Source organism: Heterodontus francisci, chromosome 9 (genome assembly GCF_036365525.1).
Source record: "Heterodontus francisci isolate sHetFra1 chromosome 9, sHetFra1.hap1, whole genome shotgun sequence".
Lineage (NCBI taxonomy): Eukaryota > Metazoa > Chordata > Chondrichthyes > Heterodontiformes > Heterodontidae > Heterodontus > Heterodontus francisci.
The window spans coordinates 110864731-110888003 of record NC_090379.1 but is presented as its reverse complement, the minus strand read 5'-3'; the positions used below and the strand labels follow the sequence as shown (position 1 = coordinate 110888003).

Sequence of the window (23273 nt, the reverse complement as noted above, 5' to 3'; positions counted from 1 at the left end):
TTCACTACCACGTCTCTATTATTCAGAAAATACACGTGACATTATCTCTTAGGAGCTTTTTATGTAAATGTGTCTTTAATTGCCATTAAACCCACTTAAAAATAACGTGGCTTCCCAATTGGAGACTTTTCTCATCAGGAAGCAGTTAACCTTGTGTTGCATTGGAGGATACTCTCAATGGGAATCTTACTGGGGTATTCAATATCAGAAAGGGAACAGGCAGATCCTCACTTTCGGAAGAGGGAGTTTGAAATGACTGATTAGATTCAACTAGTTAAGGCAGAGAAGAAAAGCCTCCATTTATGGTATGACTTTCTGGATGTCCTAAATTACTTTAAATATATTTATTTGAAGTGAAGTCACTGTTGTCATGTAGGAAACGTGCAGTCACTTTGTGCACAGCAATCTACCACAAATAGCAACGAAACAATAACCAGATAGTCTGTTTTTAGTTGTTAATTGGGGGGTAATTATTGGCCAGGTCACCAGGAACAACTCCATGTTGAGTTTCGAAATAGTGTCAGGTCATCGTTTGTGTCCACATGAGATGGGAGACCTTTAACGTCTCTTTCAAAAGATGGCATCTTGAACTGTGCAGTTTTCCCTCAGCACTGCACTGAGTCTAGATTTTGTGCTCAAAACCTTGGAGGAGGACATCAACTACAGCATTCTGATTCTGAGGCGAGAATGCTACCAACGGAGTCATGTCTGAACGAATGGAATCATCCGCCAATGGAGACGGGGTGGGGGGGGGGGGGGGGGGGCGGTGGGTAGGGGCGGGGGTGGGGGGGGGATAATGGGGAGCTGATTACGTTACAAATTCAACCGAAAAGTAGATAAGTAGTTAAGTACTTAAGACTTTACATGGACCCCCGTGACATTGTTCTCCTATGTCCTGGTCAACAATATTTAACTGATTACTCAAATCGTTGCTGTCCGCAAAATTGGCTGCTACATAGGATTGCCTAAGAACTGACTGCGCATAATAGGCTGTGAAACGATTTAAGACGTCATGAAGGCTTGCAACTTGATATATAAGTGCAAGTTCAATTATTTCTTCTAATCGATACCTGGCGGCAATCTCATGCAAATCACTAGTGGTCCACAAAGATTCTGGAGAAAGAATAGAAAATATGACGACAACCCAGCATCGGGAACATCCCAGCTCCGAAACTCCCGAGAATGAGAATCACACCTCGACTCCTTCAATCCGCAGGAGCCAGTTCGAATTTTGTGGATTTAATTTAAAGATCGTTCGATTCATGGATCCTGGATTGGGCGTTTCGTCGTATGTCTGGGAGTCTGTAAGTCCACTGCGTTGGTCGGATACAGTAAAAGAAAAATAACAGCCTATCACATCTTACGGGTTTTGCAGGCAAAAGTCGCTCCTTTCTCTTTTAGTTGCTGTGGATTTGAAATCAGAACAAATGAGCTTTGAAAGTATTTCAGGGATCAGGTACAGCTTATATATAGTTCACCGTATAACTATAACTTGCACTCTTCCCACATATTCTAATGCATTAATGTTACAAAGGTCTGGCACTTGGTGTAGTGCTTTTTGTTTATCATATATGTCAGAGGCTCAGTGAAGCCGATAAAATATGCAGACTTCGCTCGATTTTGTCTTACATTTCCACCCTCCAATTTCTCCACTACTAAACGCACTTACCTGTGCTATTCCATGATTTAGCTCTGGCATCTCAGCCGACAGGACCATAATTCATGCGTGAGCACGGACACCGATTATCCAGAGATGCAATGGGCACTGTTGTTCTGTCTGGCTCAGTCCCCACTCCGACGCCGTAGACTCGCAGTCGATCATCGGGATCACTTATAAGAAATTAGGAGAGTTGATAACTCGGTATAGACAAGAAAATGGGATCTTGGGGCCTCCCTGGCCATTAAGGCTCAGCTTTATAAAGAGCGTTGCATTTTCACATGAAGCCAACTGTGCAGCTTTAATTGTACACTGGAAAGCAGTGAACTTGGTAGGCCTTGTAGTTAATTGAATTGGGCGCCGGTCGGGATGTTCTGCAACCGTTTTGAACAATTTATTCGACTTTTTTTTTCTTTTTACTTTAGTATCATCCTTATCAGTGGTGCTAAGATTACTTCTGAGTCAGGAGGTGTTGGAATCAATCACTACTCCGATTATATAATCGAGGGTGACATCCAGTCCAGTACTGAGGAATACTGCAGTCACAGGCGCCGTCCTAGGGATGAAACATGAAATTCTGCCAACTGTGGTTAACGTAAAAGATACTACTGCACTTTGGGAATAAGTGTAGAAAAGTTTCCCGCTGTCCTGACCAATCCTTTAACCTATAGCATTGAAGTAAGTTTGCTTATATATCTGTGACCCTCACATAAAGTGCAGCAATTGAAACTACAGGAACTCAACCTAAAGAATTATAAAATTGATAAGCAAGGGTGGTGAAAGGTCATTGGGGGTGCGTGGGAATGTGGAGTTGAGGTTACAATCAGATCGCCCACGATCTTGTTGAATGGCGGAGCAGACTTGAGGGGCTGAATGGCCTACTCCTGGTCCTAGAACAAAGAACATTACAGCACAGGAACAGGCCATTCGGCCCTCCAAGCCTGCGCCGATCTTGATGCCTGCCTAAACTAAAACCTTCTGCACTTCCGGGCACCGTATCCCTCTATTCCCATCCTATTCATGTATTTGTCAAGATGCCTCTTAAACGTCATTATCGTACCTGGTTCCACCACCTCCCCCGGCAGCAAGTTCCAGGCACTCACCACCCTCTGTGTAAAGAACTTGCCTCGCACATCCCCTCTAAACTTTGCCCCTCTCACCTTAAACCTATGTCCCCTATTGACTGACTCTTCCACCCTGGGAAAAAGCTTCTGACTATCCACTCTGTCCGTGCCACTCATAACTTTGTAAACCTCTAACATATCACCCCTCCACCTCCGTCGTTCCAGTGAAAACAATCCGAGTTTATCCAACCTCTCCTCATAGCTAATGCTCTCCAGACCAGGCAACATCCTGGTAAACCTCTTCTGGACCCTCTCCAAAGCCTCCACGTCCTTCTGGTAGTGTGGCGACCAGAATTGCATGCAATATTCTCAGTGTGGCCGAACTAAAGTTCTGTACAGCTGCAACATGACTTGCCAATTTTTATACTCTATGCCCCGACCGATGAAGGCAAGCATGCTGTATGCCTTCTTGACTACCTTATCCACCTGCATTGCCACTTTCAGTGACCTGTGGACCTGTACGCCCAGATCTGTCTGCCTGTCAATACTCCTAAGGGTTCTGCCATTTACTGTATACTTCCCACTTGCATTAGATCTTCCAAAATGCATTACCTCACATTTGTCCTGATTAGACTCCATCTGCCATTTCTCCGCCCAAGTCTCCAACCCATCTATATCCTGCTGTATCCTCTGACAATCCTCATCACTGTCCGCAACTCCACCAACCTTTGTGTCATCCACAAACTTACTAATCAGACCAGCTACATTTTCCTCCAAATCATTTATATTTACTACAAAGCGCAAAGGTCTTAATTTGTATGTTCGTAAAATTGACTTTTCTTATTTAAAAAGTGGACAATATACTAAAAATGGTCGTTGTAAGTCCAACGACCATGTCTTTGTATATTTAAATTGTAAGGCAAGGACAAAAGGATACTCTCAAAGCAAAGAGGTGTCAATTATACCCATTCTGAACCCATAAAGAGACATTTTTGAATTGGACGGGTTTTTCTGAAACAAAGAAGGTGTGAAGTCGCTACATCCTGGCCCTTTGTCAATCACCACAGGGAGGAAAATCTATGCGTCCCAACAGAGGCAAAGGTGTGAAATCATTTTTAACCTTAAATGTATCTTTCTGGGGCGAGAGAGATAGGGAGACCCAGGACGAAGCATCAACAAATCTTGCTGAGAGCTGGGAGAAAATCCAACAAGCCAAGAAGGAAGGCACGCTGCTGTTAATTCCATATTTCAACTTGTGCATCAGAGAAACGGAAGTAATTCCCTGTCTTCAAACTGAACTTTCAACCAACAGAGAAATTTACAAACACCTCAAGTTGCAACTAAGGAGAACTTGACCTCTGAGTGAATTCAATAGGTTTGCCATGAACCCCGAAACCCTAGCTCAGTTCAAACCCCTTTTCCTCTCTGTCACTTGTGTGTGTGAATGCGTGAGTGGGTGCAGTTGTGATAATTTTGGGATAAGGCATATTGCTCAATAAATAATTAATCTTCTGTTTTCAATCTACAAACCTGTTTCTGTCCGTTTATTTAACAAATAAAACCCACAGGGCTTAAAACACTGTAACAAAACCTCTTGCCATAGTCGGGTGGGAGTTGAACAGTGGGAACCACACACACCCCTCACCACATGGCCATAAGCTATCTCAATCATGTTTGTGGGACTCTGCTGTGTGCAATTTGACTTCCATGTTATCTTACATTATTATATGAACTACAAGTCGTAAGTACTTAACCAACTGCATGACGCTTTGGGATGTCCTAAAGTCATGAAATGTTCCACACAAACGCTAGTTCTATGAACAAGCTCGCCCAGAGCTGATCTTAACATATCGGGAAGTAGACACAGTGTCCAATGAAAAGTGCACAGAGCCTTTCTTCATCCGACAAGGAGATGCTTGAACACACTCCCCACTCTTTGGAAACAGGTGTCAGGTGCAAGTGTTAATTTCTCAATGGATTAATCCTAACATACATGCTTTCCATCCTTTCAGGGTATTGTGCTTTGCCGGTACTTTGAGAAGGAGAACATCAACTTTATTGGGAAGAAAGTGATTGAGCTGGGATCAGGCACTGGAATAGTAGGGATTTTAGCAACCCTACTAGGTGAGTTAAAGGGTGAAACTGAACCATTTTACTCTTGAGTGAAATAACAGGAAGACCCGTCTATGTCGGGTAAGAAGTGATACCATATCTGAGCGTAACAACTTGTGTGATTAACAGAGGTGTTACGACCTCAGTAGAGACCGTTGACTTTAAAACAAGAGATATGAACTTCCCTGACCGATTAAAGAATTACACAGCAAGATTTCACGTTTTAAGACTTTTACTGTAACGACTAAACTAAAAATCAACATTAACTAAAAAGTACTTAGTAGGATAGCCAATACACTAAATTACAGAGAGACGTATTTCCCATTAACTTATTAACACATTCAAAAACCCCATGCCACATTGATACGTTGCACAGTGTTCTAATCGAAAAGATCTGCTTGTGGTTAAAAGTCCCAAGCTCCTCCCAGTTGTAATGGGTTGGATCTCCCAGTGTCCTGTTACAGCTAACATCCTTTTCGCTCACTTATTCTGAGCACATTTGACTGGACTTCCATTAATAAGGCAATCTCTTGTGAACCCGTTTGTCCTTTCTCTCCTCTGCAAACCTAAAGCCTTCAATCCGGGTTCAAATCTTAGCAGTGTTTTGCTGTATTGATGATCTGAGAGCAGCTGCTTCTCTCTCTCATTTTAGGCTGTGCAACTCTACTGGTCTCCATTTCTTCCATTCAGCCTCCAGACCTAGAAAAGCCTTTCGAATTTATCTCGATCAAAATCAATAGCTTTTTGCCTTTTACAGTTCTCAGAGACCATATGTCTGTCCATGGACCTTCCTTAGTTTTCAGGTGTTAAAAATTGCAACTCGAATCTGCATTTGTAGAGCTGCTGGCTCCCTGTTTACAATCAGTGAGTCTGGGAGAGTGAAACCCATTATCCTTTAGGTAGTACAGCCTTGCACCTTGCTTTCAATAAGGTCTTTGATCTGGGTTCTTTGTTCTTATGGTAACCAAGATCCCTGGCTTGTCTCTGGGCAGAGTTTTGAATGAGGTCACATGTTTATCCTGGATGTCTATTTTACACTGCATTAATGACCAGAGTTTTAAAAGCATAACGATACTACGAAGTCCAGCATTCATAACACCGCTCCACTATTAATGAAAAAATCATTACTGTAGTAATGATTTTCTTTTACAAGATCATCAATATATAACTTTGTAAACATTTCGATGACTACCATTATACATATTACACCGGCAACAACAGTATTTTTATATCTCCGAGTTATTTTCATCTGTTATACCTTTTCTTTAAATTCTGGAAACAGCATCGGGGAAATACATTGCTCTTTCTTCAGCAGATACAATGTTTAAGGTAAATGGTTGCATCATTAAAGTCCACTGGAATAATCTGGCATTGTTTGTCTTGAATTTCTCTAGAAACCTTAACGGTTATGGTTGGTATAAATTGATATTTCCCCTTGACCATTAGTGATTTATACATCAAAACGTTGAAGAGCCAGTACGAGACCATAGCCTCCTTTTCATTCCTGGGTTATTTCTTTTCACACTTATTTAATTTTTAGAGAAGTAACTGACGCACCATTCAATACCAGCATCATCATCTTACAGTAACACTGCTCCAACCCCCACATCACTGGCATCAATAGCCACTTCACAAGGCTTGCTAAAACCTGGTGCCTCTAGGACGGGTTCATTTAGTAAAGTGGTCTTTAATTTTTCAAATGCCATTTGACTTGATTCTGTCCACTCTACCTTCACGTTTCTCTCTAACAAATTCGTCAATAGACCAACTACTGTACTGAAGTTAGGGACAAACATTCGGCAGAACCTGCACATCCCTAGGAATTGTAATATCTCCTTTTTTGTCTTGGGGACTGGAAAGTCTATTATCGCCTGAACCTTAGCTTGTCTGGGTAACACTTTACCTTGACCCACGATATGCCCCAAATAGTTGACCTTAGCTTTGACAAACTCGCTCCTCGCTAAGTTTATTACCAAATTGGCGTTCTCTAACTTGTCAAAAAGAGTTTTTAAGTGTTCAACGTAATCTTCCCAAATGGCTCTGCATACCAATGGGTCATCAAATAAACAACACAATTGCTTAGTCCAGGAATCACCTGCTTAGTCAATCTTTGAAATGTGTCCGGTATATTTTTCATACCAAACAGCATGACTTTACACTGAAATAAGCCATATGGGGTCACGAAAGCGGAAACTTCTTTGGCTTGGTTCGTCAAGGGGACTTGCTCATATCCTATCAGGAAATAAATCTTGCCAATAAAAGCTGAATTCCCCTCTCTGTCAAATGCTCAAGTCGTGGGATTGGATGTGCCTATTTTAGTTATTGTGTTGCCTTTCTGATAATCAACACAGATCCTTTTGGAACAATCTGGCTTTGGTACCAGCACAACTGCAGAACTCCAGCTTCTGTGACTGGGTTTAGTTGTATCATTCTTTACCATATATTGAACCCCTTCTCTGACCTGAGCCAATTTATCAGGATTGAGTCGATAAGGGTTCTGTTGAATGGATGTAGTTGTCCCTACATCAACTCCACGAATAGCCAGAGGAATGTGATCTGGCTTATCAGCACATGCTGCTTTAAACTCTTTAAAAAAAACTCAGCTATGTCCTTTTTATGTTGTTCATAAAAATAGTGCAAAACTTCTGAATTTGCTAGTTTTACCTCAGTGGGTTCAATTAGAGAGTTCTCAGACTCTGCCTCGACACCAAACCCATTAAAAGTCACACTATCCTTATTCTCATCTTCCATCATTTCACATGCATTTACTGGCTGACATTGTTTGCAGTCATAGTATCTTTTCAACATATTCACACAACACACGCTGTGACTTTTCTGTCTGTCTGGGGCACTAACCAAATGGTTCGTTTCACTGAGTTTCCTCTTAATGAAGTAAGGTGCACTGAACCTCGCTTTCAATGGCTCCCCAGGCAAATACAACAAAATTAGCACCCTGTGTCCAAATTGAAAACTATGTGTTTTTGCTGTTCTATTCGCTTGGGTTTTCATCACTTGCTGAGGAGCCTTAAGATGTTCTCTGGCCATGTCACAAGCTTTTGAGAGTCTCTCTCGAAATTCTGACACATAATCTAAAAGTGTAGTTTCCTCTTCCTGTGCTGAAAAGCTCTCCTTAATGGGTTCAAGCGACCCCTCTCCACATGCCCATCGACCAATTCGAAGGGACTGAAACCAGTAGACTCATTTGGCGTGTTCCTGATGGCAAATAATAATAATGACATCCTGTTATACCAATCATGGGGATACTCAAACCAATATACCTTAATCATACTCGTTAGGGATTAGTGATATCTTTCCAAAGCATGTGTGACTGCGAGTGATATGTGGACGATTTGAGTCACTCCCAAATTACACATAACTTCTTGAAATACCCCTGACATGAAATTTGACCCGTGGTCCGATTGAATCTCTTTTGGCAACCCATATCGAGCGAAAAACTGAATTAATCCCTCAATCACAACATACACTGTGATTTTTTTCCCGAGGGTATTGCCTCTGGAATCTGAATGGACAAATCGATGATGGTGACGAGAAACATGTGATTTGAGTTATTCGTGGGTAAGGTTCCAACACCATCCACAAGAGCCCTACAAAAGTGTTCGTCAAAAGCAGGTATTGGTATTAATGGGGCTGGCTTAATTGAGTCTGTGGCTACCCAATCATCTGACATGTCTGAACTGTCTTACAGAAGTTGATAACATCTCTGTGCACCTTCGGCCAGTAAAAATACATTACCCTAGCCTGTGTATTTGGAATACCCAAATGACCTGCAACTGGAATCTCATGGGCAGTTCTCACAATTGCACTGCAGCAGAAAGGAGGGACAACAATTTGATAGATTAAGCCCAATCCTCGACCGCAGGCCTCTTGTGGAGGTCTCTAATTTCTCATTAGAATGTCATTCTCGACTTAATAACACTCATAATTTTCTCTGCCACACTTTTTGAAATATTGTGCTGAATTTTACCGGCCCCTCGATGCTGTGGGTCGCGGCGCCGGGGCTGGTAAAGTGCTAGGGGGAGAGGCCCGCCTTGATCCGCGAGCGCGATAAAGGCCCAACGCATATTACCGGCAGCAGCAGGACCTCGGTGCGGCCCCCCTGCTGCCAGGTGGCGGGCCCTTCATCTCCATATTAAAACGAGGCCTCATGAAATGCAAATTAACCTACCTGCAGACGGCTGCCGTCCCACTCCAATATTACAGCTGCTGTTCGTGCTCCATGCACCTATGGAACTCCGCACGGAGTTTTGGGCGAGAACCTGGTGGGGAGAGGGAGCAATAGAATTTTCAGGACGAGAGGGATGGAGGAGCCGGGAAATCAACTTTACTTGGATGTGGGGATGGTGGGAAGGGGTTGAGATTTAATGGCAACTAATTTCGGGGGTGAAAGTTCTGGATACTAATACGTTTATTATGGCGGGGGAGAGGGCAATTAATATATAAATTACCCATTAGGGGGTGGGAGATGGGAGTTAAAATTGACATTTATTTTCGTTTCCCAGAGATCGGGACCTTTAAACTTTAAAATGTAACTGAAGGGCTTGAAGCCCTTTAAAAATGGCGCCGGCACCTGCGCGATGGCGCCGGACGCCGATGCCGGGGACGCGGCGGCCGCTCTCTTACGTACTCTGGGGCGGCCGCTCCGTCCCCTCTAGTTAAATGACCGCTGAATGCGGGCACCACGCTGAGTTTAAAGGGCCCCACCACCGAGCGTGGCGCCCGAATAAACTTCAACCCATTTTCTTTAAATTGATTCCTGTCTGTTGTGCTTCAATCAAAGAGGATCTGCTAAACAGTTCAACCTCACTCTTAAATTTCTGAAAAAGGTTTCAGCCAGCCAGACATCTGGCTTGTCCTTTTTAACCACTGACTCTATCTTGTCTTAGAGTCATAGAGTCATAGAGAGGGTCACAGTCAGATATAGCACTAAAACAGGCCCTTCGGCCCACCGAGTCTGTGCCGGCCATCAACCACCCATGTATACTAATCCTACATTAATCCCATACTCCCGACCACATCCCTACCTTCCCTCAATTCTCCTATCAACCACCTACACTTGTCTTGTTCAGCTTAATGAGCAGCGACATAGTTACTACACAACAACCTGGGAATATTCCAGGAAATTCTTCATGCAAAACCTCAGTTTCCAGAACCAGAACTGGCTTTCCTGAAACTACTGGAGACACCAATACCTTATCCCCAGCCAAGTCATTCCCTAGCAACATATCCATCCCTTCAATATGTAAATCAGGAACAACTCCCATTGTTGCAGGATCGGTGACTAAATCACATTGTAAATTAACCTTATAGGATGGACAGGTAAATAACCTCCCTCAATATCCCGCACTAGGATTTTCACATTCATTCGACTACTTGCAGGAAAATTCACATCCTTTGCTACCACTAATGACTGGGTTGCCTCTGTATCTGTAAGCAGAAAAATCGACTTGCCTGCCTCACCAGACAGATATGGCAACATCCTACCCTTGAACACAACAATTCTATAAACTTCATGGACTTAATTTAATTCATCAGCACACAGGGGAGAATCCCTCTACTCATTATTCAAAATCATCAAGGCCAATGACATGTTCTCAGCGAGTCCTATTGGGGCATTCTTTTCAGGACAGGCTTTTGGTAAACCTATCACAGCTACTGGTTTGCCTCTTAACGTCTAGAATTCTGATTTTATATGTCTTCCTTTGTGGCAAAAATAACACTTTGGTCCTTTGACTCAACATCAGTCTCCTGATTGTCTTTCCTCCTACACTGATCATTGTCTGTATCCCTTCCTTTCCCTTTTCTCTCACTAAAACCAGATCTCTTTTCATTATCAATCCTCCTATCTCTCCAACTTCTCTGAAAGTTTCCAAACTGGGGCGTGTAGCTATTGCTTTTGTGGGTAAATATCTGCCATTACAGAGCTATCCTTTATTTTACCAGCTTTATGTTCTGCCAGGTGGAACCTTATTCCTGAATTGACACTATTTTTAGTCCATTAGGACTACTTTCCTAAGGCTTTCAAAGTTTTACTCAATCTTCATCGACCTATATCACCTACAAAGCACCTTTTCATTCTCTCTAGCAAATTCCATATATATCTGGCTCTGTTACTTCTTTAAATTCCTGAATTTTTGACTGTAAACCTCTGGTACCAATTCATCAGCACTGAGAACAGCCGTCTTTACTCTGTCATAGTGCCTTGAGTGTTCATCTGAAAGAGATGAGTGCAGCTCCAGAGCTTTTCCTAGAAAGCACTCTGTAGGAGCATTGGTTGAGATGATTTTGGCCATTCCAGATTCATGGCAATTTTCTCAAATGATACAAAATGCCTTTCTACTCCCTCTCCACTAAACATAGGTACCAAGCATACATGCTTTGCCAAATTAAAACTACAAGGACTTTCACCTGGATCATCCTCAATTTGCATTCCCATTCTCACTTTACAGTCTAATGTCAATTTTCACATTTCTTGTTCTCTTTCTCCTTTTTCTTCCCTTTCTCCTTTGAAATCAAGTTTTTGCATTTCATATTGTTATTATCTGTCTCTTTCTCTTTCTTTTTCCCTCTCTTGTTCCTTTTTTAAATTTATCTTTCCTTTTCTCTTTTTTCTCTTTCTCTTTCCAATCTCAGCTTCTCTTCATCAATTCTGGCTAGTTCCACTTGAACACTAGTGGAAACATTTTTTTCTTCCTCAAGCTTCAAGTGAATAACCAAGTCGTGGACTATCTCTACTTTCTTAGCCCCAGATATCACACTAATTCCCACTTGTGCTGATATAGAAACCAAATCGACCTTTTTGAACTGCTGCAAGAAACTGAGAGTCAAATCTTTTCTCTCAACGGACTCTTGTATATTAATGGTACTCATGTTGATTTCGCACTGAACACAGAAAAGGTAAATGTGAAATCCTGTTTATTAAAACTCTGGAAAATTCCAGACAACCTGTTTTACAGCCTAATCGTGAACAATTCGAATCCTGCACGAGCCCCCAATTTGTCACAAGCTCAGTGGAGCCCGTTAACTTCCCCAGACCAGTTAAAGAATTACAAAATATGATTTCCTGTTTTAAAACTTTTACTATAGCAACTAACCTAAAAATCAACATTAATCAAACAGTACTAGTTGGTAACCAATGCACTAAATTGCAGAGAAAGATGTTTCCCATTAACGTACTAGCACGCTCGAAAACGCCTTGCCACATTTATATGTTACACGTGTTCTCATCAAAAAGGTATCCTTGTGGTTAAAAGTCCCAAACTTCTCCCAGTTGCAATAGGTTGGATCTTCCAGTGTTCTTCTTAAAGACAATGTCCTCTTCGCTCACTTCTTCTGAGCTCATTTGACTGGATTTCCGTTAATAAGACAATCTCTGGTGACCCTGTTTGTCATTTCTCTTCCACAAACCTCGAGTCTCCGAACTGGGTTCAAATCTTAGCAGCTTTTTGCTATACTGGTGATCTGAAAACAGCTCTCCCTCTCTCTCTCTCTTTATGGGTGCACAACGCTGCTGGTCTTTGTTTCTTCCTTTCAGTCTCCAAACCTAGGAAAGCCGAAATCATCCAGGTCAAAAGTCAGTAGTTTTTACGTTTTACCATTCTCAGAGACTATACGTCTGACCATAGCAGTTGGATCGCCGCCGCCGCCGCCGCCATCGCCATCGCTCGGAGCCGGCGGCACCGGGGGCTCCAGCTCCGTCTTCTCCTGAGCCATCGGGCGGAGGCTCAGCCGCTCATACCGAGGCCGGAGCTCCCGAGCTCTTAGATACCCCTTCCCAACTCCCCCCTCACAACCCCTCCCCTGCACCCCCTCCCCTACCCCCCTGCAGTCCCCGCTCATACCCCCTTCCCTCCACCCCCTCCCCCCACACCCCTCCCCCTCAAACCCACTCCCCCCCGCACCCCCTTCCCCCCACCTCCTCCCACCGGCATCCACCTATTCCTGAGCAGGGGCCCTAACGACCCCACTGCCTTGTGGGCGTCTCGGGAGAGACCAAGGCTAAGGGAGCAAACCCTAAGAGAAAATCCGGAGCGGAACCCCGAAGGCGGTCATGTCTCACCTTGGCATGTTTCCGGCAGTTCCTGCAGCCATACCGGTGCCAAACATCGTGCTCTGCACTCCTTTGGACCCCACCAGGAAGGCCGAGAGGGGAGCTTTGACGCTTGGGCAACTCACAACCTCCATACATCCTCCCAGGCATGCGCCAAGGAGAGGTCACTCCATAGTTGCCTCACAGCGACTAAAACAACACAGAAGGCAGCAGTTACGGGTTATGAGCCCAGCTCAGTTGGCGTAGAGATTCGGCGCCACGGGTTGCCTTCGTCGGTGGAAGAGGTCATCGCATCTCACTCGACAGCTACCGCCCGCCTCAAACCAGACAGCCCCCGATCAGTAAGGTTCTGTCCTGCCACAGTCCACCTGCTTCAATGGGTGCTTGGAGCTCAGGGTCACTGCCCAACAAGTGGACTGTAACACCGCACCAAACAGCATTACCAAAAAAGGAAAGAAGGTACCAGCCCTTCGTTTTGCAAGCTGGAATGTCAGAACTATGTGTCCTGACCTGTCGAAAGACCCTACACAAATCAACGATTCTCGGAACACTGCCATCATTAACAATGAGCTCAGTAGACTCAATGTGGACATTTCAGCACTTCAGGAGACACGCCTCCCTGTGAGCAGATCTCTAAGAGAGCAAGACTACACCTTCTTCTGGCAGGGTAAGGATCCTGAAGAACCAAGACAGCATGGAGTGGGCTTCTCCATCAGAAACTCCTTGCTCAGTATGATAGAGCCACCTTCAAATGGTTCAGAACGCATACTGTCCATCCTACTGCTCACTGTCTCTGGTCCAGTACACCGACTCAGCATCTATGCTCCAACACTCTGCTCCCCTCCTGAAGTTAAAGACCAGTTCTACGAGGAACTCCATAATATCATTAGTAGCATCCCCAATACCGAACATCTGTTCCTGCTGGGGGACTTTAATGCCAGGGTTGGTACCAACTCATGGCCCTCCTGCCTTGGGCGCTATGGCATTGGAAGGATGAATGAAAATGGACAGAGACTGCTTGAGTTGTGTACCTATCACAACCTCTGCATCACCAACTCATTCTTTCATACTAAACCCTGTCACCAGGTTTCTTGGAGGCACCCAAGATCACGTCGTTGGCACCAGCTGGACCTCATTGTCACAAGGCGAGCTTCTTTAAACAGTGTTCAAATCACACGCAGCTTCCACAGTACGGACTACAACACCGACCACTCCCTGGTGTGCAGCAAAGTTAGACTCAAACCAAAGAAGCTGCATCACTCCAAGCAGAAGGGCTGCCCGTGCTTCAACACTGGCAGGATTTCTTATCCACAGCTGTCACATAAGTTTCTAAATTCACTTGAAAAAGTCCTTCAAAACACTCCTGCAGGGGATGCAGAGACTAAGTGAGCCCACATCAGAGACGCCATCAATGACTCAGCAATGACCACCTAGGGTAAACGTGAGAAGCAGAATGCAGATTAGTTTCAATCTCACTTTGATGAGCTGGAGCCTGTCATAGCTGCTAAGCACATTGCACTGTTGAACCACAAGAAAGCTCCCAGTGAGTTAACAACTGTTGCGCGTAAAGCAGCCAGAAGCGCTGCACAAAGAACAGCCAGGCACTGTGCAAATGATTACTGGCAACACCTATGCAGTCATATTCAGCTGGCCTCTGACACCGGAAACATCAGAGGAATGTATGATGGCATTAAGAGAGCTTTTGGGCCAACCATCAGGAAGATCGCCCCCCTCAAGTCTAAATCAGGGGACACAATCACTGACCAACGCAAGCAAATGGACCACTGGGTGGAGCACTACCTAGAACTGTAGTCCAGGGAAAATGTTGTCGCTGAGACCGCCTTCAATTCAGCCCAGTCTCTGCCTGTCATGGATGAGCTGGACGAACAGCCAACAAAATCGGAACTCAGTGATGCCATTGATTCTTTAGCCAGTGGAAAAGCCCCTGGGAAGGACGGCATTACCCCTGAAATAAACAAGAGTGCCAAGCCTGCTATACTTTCAGCACTCTACAAACTGCTTTGCCTGTGCTGGGATGAGGGAGCAGTACCACAGGACATGCGCGATGCCAATATCATCACCCTCTACAAGAATAAGGGTGACCGTGGTGACTGCAACAACTACTTTGGAATCTCCCTGCTCAGCATAGTGGGGAAAGCCTTCTCTTGAGTCGCTTTAAACAGGCTCCAGAAGCTGGCTGAGCGTGCCTACCCTGAGGCACAGTGTGGCTTTGCAGCAGAGAGATCCACCATTGACATGCTGTTCTCCCTTCGCCAGCTACAGGAGAAATGCCGAGAACAACAGATGTCCCTCTATGTTGCTTTCATTGAGCTCACCAAAGCCTTTGACTTCGTCAGCAGACGTGGTCTCTTCAGACTAATAGCAAAGATCGGATGTCCACCAAAGCTACTAAGTATCATCACCTCATTCCATGACAATATGAAAGGCACAATTCAACATAGCAGCGCCTCATCAGACACCTTTCCTATCCTGAGTGGCGTGAAACAGGGCTGTGTTCTCACACCTACACTGTTTGGAATCTTCTTCTCCCTGCTGCTCTCACATGCGTTCAGAAGAAGGAAATTTCCTCCACACAAGATCAGCTGGCAGGTTGTTCAACCTTGCCCGTCTTAGAGCGAAGACCAAAGTACAGAAAGTCCTCATCAGGGAACTCCTCTTTGCTGATGATGCTGCATTAACATCTCACACTGAAGAGTGTCTGCAGAGACTCATCGACAGGATTGCGGCTGCCTGCATCGAATTTGGTCTAACCATCAGCCTCAAGAAAACGAATATCATGGGACAGGACGTCAGAAATGCTCCATCCATCAATATTGGCGACCACGGTCTGGAAGTGGTTCAAGAGTTCACTTACCTAGGCTCAACTATCACCAGTAACCTGTCTGTCGATGCAGAAATCAACAAGTGCATGGGAAAGGCTTCCACTGCTATGTCCAGACTGGCCAAGAGAGTGTGGGAAAATGGCACACTGACACGGAACACAAAAGTCCGAGTGTATCAAGCCTGTGTCCTCAGTACCTTGCTCTATGGCAGTGAGGCCTGCACAATGTATGTCAGCCAAGAGCGATGTCTCAATTCATTCCATCTTCGCTGCCTCCGGAGAATACATGGCATCAGGTGGCAGGACCGTATCTCCAACACAGAAGTCCTTGAGGCGGTCAACATCCCCAGCATATACACCCTACTGAATCAGCGGCGCTTGAGATGGCTTGGCCATGTGAGCCGCATGGAAGATGGCAGGATCCCCAAGGAAACATTGTGCCGTGAGCTCATCGCTAGTATCAGACCCACTGGCCATCCATGTCTCCGCTTTAAAGACGTCTGCAAACGCAACATGAATTCCTATGACATTAATCATAAGTCATGGGAGTCAGTTGCCAGTGATTGCCAGAGCTGGTGGACAGCCATAAAGCCGGAGCTAAAGTGTGGTGAGTCGAAGAGACTTAGCAGTTGGCAGGAAAAAAGACAGAAGTGCAAGGCGAGAGCCAACTGTGTATCAGCCCCGGCAACCAATTTTATCTGCAGCGCCTGTGGAAGAGTCTGTCACTCTATAATTGGACGCTGCTTCACAAACCACTGACCACCTCCAGGCGCTTACCCATTGTCTCCCAAGACAAGGAAGCCAAAGAAGAAGAAGAAGATAGCAAAACCACCTGGGCCTTCCTTTTTTGCAGTACTATAAAGTGCTATTTGAATACGCATTTTTAGAGCCCCAGGCCCCCTGTTTGCAATCTGTGAGGATGGGAAAGCAAAACCCATTGCCATTTAGCTGTTACAGCCTTGCACCCTGTTTTCAATAGGAGCTTTGATCTGGGTTCCTTGTTCTTATGGTAACGAAGATCCCTGGCTTTTCTCTCAGAAGAGTTTTGAATGAGGTCGCACATTTCATCCGAATGTCCATTTTATACTGCATGAAAGATCACAGTTTTTAAAGCATAATCATACTACAATGTCCAGCGTTATTAAAATAAGCATATAATAAATAGGAGGAGTAGGCCATTTGGTGGATCTTCCACCTCAACGTCATCTTCCCTCACTGTCTCCACATCCCTTAATCCCTCTAGTGCCTAATAATTTATCGACCTTTCTCTTGAATATAGTCAATTACTGAACATCCTCAGCTCTCTGTGGTCGAGAATTCCAAAGATTCCCAAGTTAATGAATGAAAAAATCTCCTCCTCATCTCAGTTCTCAATGGTGGGCTCCTTATTCTGAGACCATGGCTCCGCATTCTGATTCCCCAGCCATTGGAAATATTTTCTCAGCAACAATTGTTTCAAGCCCCATAAGAATTTTATTTGTTTTAATTAGATCACCTATCACTCTTTAAACTTCAGCGAATATAAGCCTACACTTCTAAACTATCTTCTTGAACCCCTCTCCCCTGTCTCCTCCATGCTCAGCTCCACCAATAACTGCGAGCAGCTCATGGGACATCTTTGCAACTGAGAGCGAGATCATCTGATTAGCTGCCTCTGCCATGTCCTTCCCTTCCACTAGCCTTTTGGCCAAGTTTCTCTCAAGGTGCCTCCTGCCTTAGCCCTGAGCTTATATCTTTCTCTCAATTCTCTTCTGTCTCCCCTCATGCCCTCTCTGAGCTTATCATATTCATGAGACCCATCTCCTCGACCCTATTCCCATAAAGCAGCTGACCATCAAACATCCCTCGTGGTCCCCAAGTTAAGCAAGATTGTTAATGGCTCACTTACTTCAGATGTTGATGCTCTCTACTTTAAATCTACCAGATTCACCCTGCTCACGAAAAAAAACCTTGACCCCACCACCCTTGCAACCTCTATCTCTGATCTCCCTTTCCTCTCCAAAGTTCTTGTTGCCTCCAAATTCCATGCCAATCTTTCCATGAACCTTAGGTTTGGATCCTTCCATTCCGGTTTCCACCCTTTACACAGCACCAAAACTGTTCTTATCAAAGTCACAAATGACATCCTATATGACTGTGACAATGGTAAACTATCCTTCTTCGTCCTTTTCAAACTTTTTTGCCTTTGACATAGTTAACCATACCAACCTCCTCTAACGCCTCTCCACTGTCGTCCAGCTGGGTGGGAATGTTGCCACTTGGTTCCACTCTTATCAGTCTAACAGTAGCCAGAATACTATTTGGTAATGGCTTCTCTTCCTGCTTTCACACCGTTACCTCTAGTGTCCCCCAAGGATCTATCTCTGGCCCCCTCCTATTTCTCATCTACATGCTGCCCCTCAGCAACATCATCTGAAAATGCAACGTCAATTTTCACATGTATGCCCTCGGTACCCAGCTCTACTTCAACATCACCTCTCTCAACTCCTCCGCTGTTGCTAAATTGTCAGACTGCTTATCCGCTACCGAGTACTGGATGAGCAGAAATTTCCTCCAACTAAATATTTGTAAGGCTGAAACTATTGTTTTCAGTCCATTCTACAAACTCTGTTCTCTAGCAACCGACTCCATCCTTTCCCTGACAACAGTCTGAGACTAAACCAGTCTTTTCACAACCTTGATGTCATATTTGACATTGAGATGAGCTTCCGACCACATATTCACAGCAGCACTAACTCGGCCATTTCTATTTGCTTAACATTTCCTGACATTTCCCCTGTTTCAGCTCATCTGCTGCTGGAACACATTTTCATGCCTTTGTTACCCTCGTGTTGACTATTTCACGCACTCCAGGCTGGTCTCCCACATTCTACCCTTTGTAAACTTGAGGTCATCCAATCTTCTGCTGCTCGTGTCTTCACTCAGACCAAATCCTGATCATCCCGTACTCGTTGACCGACATTGGCTCCCAGTCAAGTAACGTCTTGATTTGAAAATTTGTATCCGTGTTTTCAAATTCCCCATAGCCTGACACCTGCTTAGGTCTGTAATCATATATAAGGACACCCAGGTCGCTTTGAATGCAAACATGTCCCAGTCTCTCACCATGCAAATATATTCTTTTTGCTATTTTTCCCAAGACAGAGGATAACTTCACAGTTTGCTATATTCTATTCCATCTGCCATGTTGTTGCCCACTCAGCGAACCTGTGACCTCTTTGCGACCTACTCGCCATTTACTTTCCCACCTCACTTTGTATCATTATCAATCTTGTATACATTACACTAGGCTCTCTCACTTAAGTCATTTGCAATATAGATTGCAAATAGTGAGGCCAAAGTACTGCTACTTTCGTACCCCATTAGTTACAGCCTGCTAACACAAAAAAATGTACTGTTTATTCCTACTCCCTGTTTTCTATCCATTAAGCAATCCGAATCCATGCGAATGTAATATCCCAATCCCATGAGTGCTAATTTTGTGCAATGATATGCTGTGTGGCACCTTATCAATTGCTTTTTGGAAACCCAAATATACTACATCCACTGATTCTCCCTTGTCTATTTTACGAGTTAAATTCTCAAAACCAGATTCATCAAACACGTTTTCCCTTTCATAAATCAATGCTGACTATGCTTAAGCATATTGTGATGCTTTTAGTACCCTTTTACCACGTCCCTTAGATTATGGATTCGAGCATTTTGCCTGCTACTGATTTTACGGTAACTGGCTTATAGTTCTCCGTTTGCTCCTTTCTCCTTTCTTAAATAGCAGGTTTCTGTTTGCTAACTTCCAATTCTGAGCAATTGTTCTAGAATCTAAGGAATTCTAGCAGATCAGCATCAATGCATCCGCTATCTGTAGCTACCTGTTTGAAAATCCCGGGATGCAGGTCATCAGTTCGCGGGTATTGTCGCTACATCGTCACATTAATTTCTCCGGTATTACTTATTTACTTATATTGATTTATTTAAGTTCCAAATTCTTGCTAAGCCCTTGGTTCCCCATTACTTATGCAATGTTTTTGTTTATTCTACCCTGAATACATATAGAAAATATTTGTTAATATATACACTATTTCCTTATTCGTCATTATAATGTCAGTTATCGCTGCCTCCAACTGGCCCACGTTTACTTTTATTAATATTCTTCTATGCGCATACATATAGAAACGTTTACAATCAGTTTTTATGTGTCTTGCTAGTCTACTTTCATATTTTCTTTTCTCTTTCGTGTCAATTTATTGGTCCTCTTTACACTTACACTTACACCCCTTATACTTCCGATGGGAAGACATGGTTTGGGACGATTACAGGCTCCATATGCATAAAAGCTTTATCTGTAAATTAAGCATTTCAGAGAACGTAATGAGAGTTAAATATAAAGGAATGTCGACTCTCAGATGACGAAAATGACTCGCCTGCCTTCTAACAAATATGCTAGATCTGGCTGAAGACACAGAGTGTTGACACTAGTACGGTATTTAGAAGCATTACAGTTTAGGCCTAAGTTTGAGGCGCCTACCAAATTAACCAGACTGGCATCCAACCTGGTCTGTCCATGAACTGAGATGTCGTTTCGTTCGAGTGTTGGTATATAAAAGATTTACACACATTTTTTTGTTTTAGTGCTGTTGTCCTTGGATTAGTTACTGATTAACCCATACTCATAACCCATATTGTGAGCTGGGTGCCATTCAGTGAGATATTAACCCTTGCCGTGAAAGACAATCTCGAAGGAGAGTTTAATGTTCCATAATTCAAAGTATTTGGACGATAGTTCACTCCAGTCAACAGTCACTTCACAATACAATGAGACACTGAACAAATGAGATCAGAGCTGAGCCATCCAACAAAAAAAAAGAACTTCATATTGGTTCTGATTCAATAGTTGGAATTACTGAACATTTAAGCGGGGACTGCTGATAGACCTCCATACTAAAGAGAAATTATGATAACGGCGACGGCAAGGGGCATCCTTCGATTTTATGTATCCAAAGCCACGCTTCTGATAATTGGATAACAGAATATCAATGAACTGTTGTAAGATTCATAGATCCAATGGTAACATGAATCTTTGATCAGTCGCTTCAATATTCTAATTTGCGGGCAACATTCCAGAAGCATTTACACAGCATATTGTGTTAAAGAAAGTTGGCGGGATTGCCTGGGCCCGATGGGCATGAGATCAGGAACATATTCCTTCCAGTCCAGTTTATTCTGAGTGATTGATGCGTATGACTGGATATACGCAGGCTGCATCAACCCTAGTGTTCTGGAACTGCATGGTTGTCTTATCGCTGCAGGTTGCAATTAATCTTGTGTGGTAAAATGATTTGTGACAATTACGTTTAAGTATGTTACGCATAAAATGCTTCCTGACAAGCTTTTGCAGCCGACAGTCGATGCGACACCCATCACTGTAGCCTAAACTTGTCGTAAATGAATGGACCGGAATGTCAGGTGATGGATGAACGTGCCAGTAGAAACAATTCTAAAATTAGCACATGTTGAGGCATTACTGGAGTGAACGGGTTAGTAAGGGGTCTGCACACCCGGTTCCTGTGTCCCTGTGTCTGGAAGGAGTGAATCCTATTCATGGTCTCCATACAGTGACCTCTGCTGTGAAGGCATTGGGTGAGGACAGAATGAGGCTCGGCGGGTATTCTCGCTGCTTCCATAGAACGGCACTACTGCCAGAAGCTTTGGCACATAAGAAGTACTTAAGTGAAGACAGTTCTTTAATTTTTTTAAATCAATCTCATTTTCCCCTGTAAGTTTTATACTATTCAGTCTGTGTGGCGATCTCCTTCAACTTACTCCCTATGCTTTTGTCAGTGCTTCCTGGGCAGATGCTCCGTGCATCAGAATCCTGTTTAATAGCCGTTCAAAGACGGATCTACCCTCTTTCTTGGAGGCGTTATGTTTTGTCTCTATGAACATAATGTGGGATCAGACTGTTGTCAAGGGCAAACCATGCATTAAATATTTATATATTTTCTTGTTCTCAGGTGGAAATGTTACCATGACAGATCAACCGCATATTTTGAAGCAAATAAACAACAATATCTCCATTAACATCCCTTTTGCCTGCAGACACCGTACAAACGTCTGTGCACTGATGTGGGGTGAAGACCAAACTAACTTTCCTACCGACTATGATGTCATTTTGGGTTCGGATATTGTCTATTCCTCAAGTTCCTATCCCGCACTAGTAGATACACTGCGTCATCTCTGCAACCAAGGGAGTACAATTTACCTCACTTCCGAATTCCGAACCGGGAATGGGTCCCTCCCTTTCCATGAAGTGATTCTGCCTGACTATTTTGACTGCCAGGTTGTTGACAGATTAGAGACCAAATACATAGCTGTGTACAAATTGACCAAACTTTGTCTAAGTGATGATAAGAAGTAAAGGAGATCCCCACACGGATATCATTAATACTCGCTCTATAAGCTGTAAAATAATCTGTAAGAAACCCACCAACTTATAGTTAGATATTTTACACAATATAGTTCATCAAATGTAGTTTTGAATTTTAAATGCATTCGACAGTGATGAATAACATAGTATAAATTGGACAGGAACGACATTTCGTCATTTCCTTCCATAACATCAGGATGTTGGGTGGTAAATCGTTGAGAAAGATTTACTGATCATGACATGAGTCTTGTGGAAAACAGATATAAAGATCTTTAAAGAGATTAACTTAATTTGATATCTAAATTGAATAAATACATCTGCACAGCTTAAATTGAAGTAATCAAATTGGCGAAGATTCATTAAATTAAATGCATAAGATATTACCATTTTTGTCAATTTAAACTATTTAGGTAGGAATATTTTGCTTTAAATTAAAGTGTATGTGTAATGGAATGGATGCTATGTGTATTAATATAACTCCATAATCACCGTACAAAAACTGTGCAAGATCAAGTTATAGTCGGAGTAGAGGTATAGTGTAACCCCACCTCAGCGGGTGCAAAATGTTACTGGGAATTAAGAACCTTCAATAAATTGGGGAAAGAGAACAACTGGAAATTAATCGGTGTCAAATTCCAAACTGTACACAGCGGCGTATATGATTTCTGCTCAAACAGCTCCAATCGTCTCCTGTTCATGCCATCCAAGTTATACATTAAATGTTACAGCAACATAAGTGCCATTCCAGGTATAGGCTGCGAAGGTTAACTCTGTCAAGCGCGTACTATTATAAGAGGTATCAACAAACACTATTCTGTTATATACTGTCGGAAAATGAGTATTACATTAAGCTGATCCTTTACGATGAAGTTGTGTAATGTTGAAATGAACTTCGGTCGTTACGTTGTAATGTTATAAATGTCGTATCATTGTGATCCGGACAGCAGATTTTAATGTCTTGTTTCTGACGATTATGTTGACGAATGGCTGCGCAGATGTAATGAAATAAAATAACTGTATATGACTGTGTAAACAGCTTCCTGTCCGGTATGAGTTCCCGTTGAGCAATTAGATAATGACACTTGAACTATGCATGTTATTGCAAT

General features: G+C 43.4%; 1 protein-coding gene across 1 annotated transcript; it reads left to right on the top strand.

Annotated features, from left to right (window-relative positions):
* The first annotated feature begins 1133 nt into the window (after positions 1-1133).
* On the top strand, positions 1134-22158 carry LOC137373392 (EEF1A lysine methyltransferase 3-like). The gene is made up of 3 exons (XM_068038208.1): positions 1134-1304; positions 4734-4845; positions 21755-22158. Exons 1-3 carry the CDS (start codon positions 1134-1136, stop codon positions 22156-22158), a joined length of 687 nt encoding a protein of 228 aa, XP_067894309.1.
* The last annotated feature ends 1115 nt before the right edge of the window (positions 22159-23273 follow it).

What these genes read in the sequence shown, in the direction of transcription:
- LOC137373392 (XM_068038208.1), top strand. Translation starts at nt 1,134, where the DNA reads ATGACGACAACCCAGCATCGGGAACATCCCAGCTCCGAAACTCCCGAG. An exon ending in CGTCGTATGTCTGGGAGTCT is followed by an intron (nt 1,305 to 4,733) that starts GTAAGTCCACTG and finishes CCATCCTTTCAG; the next exon opens with GGTATTGTGCTTTGCCGGTA. An exon ending in GATTTTAGCAACCCTACTAG is followed by an intron (nt 4,846 to 21,754) that starts GTGAGTTAAAGG and finishes TCTTGTTCTCAG; the next exon opens with GTGGAAATGTTACCATGACA.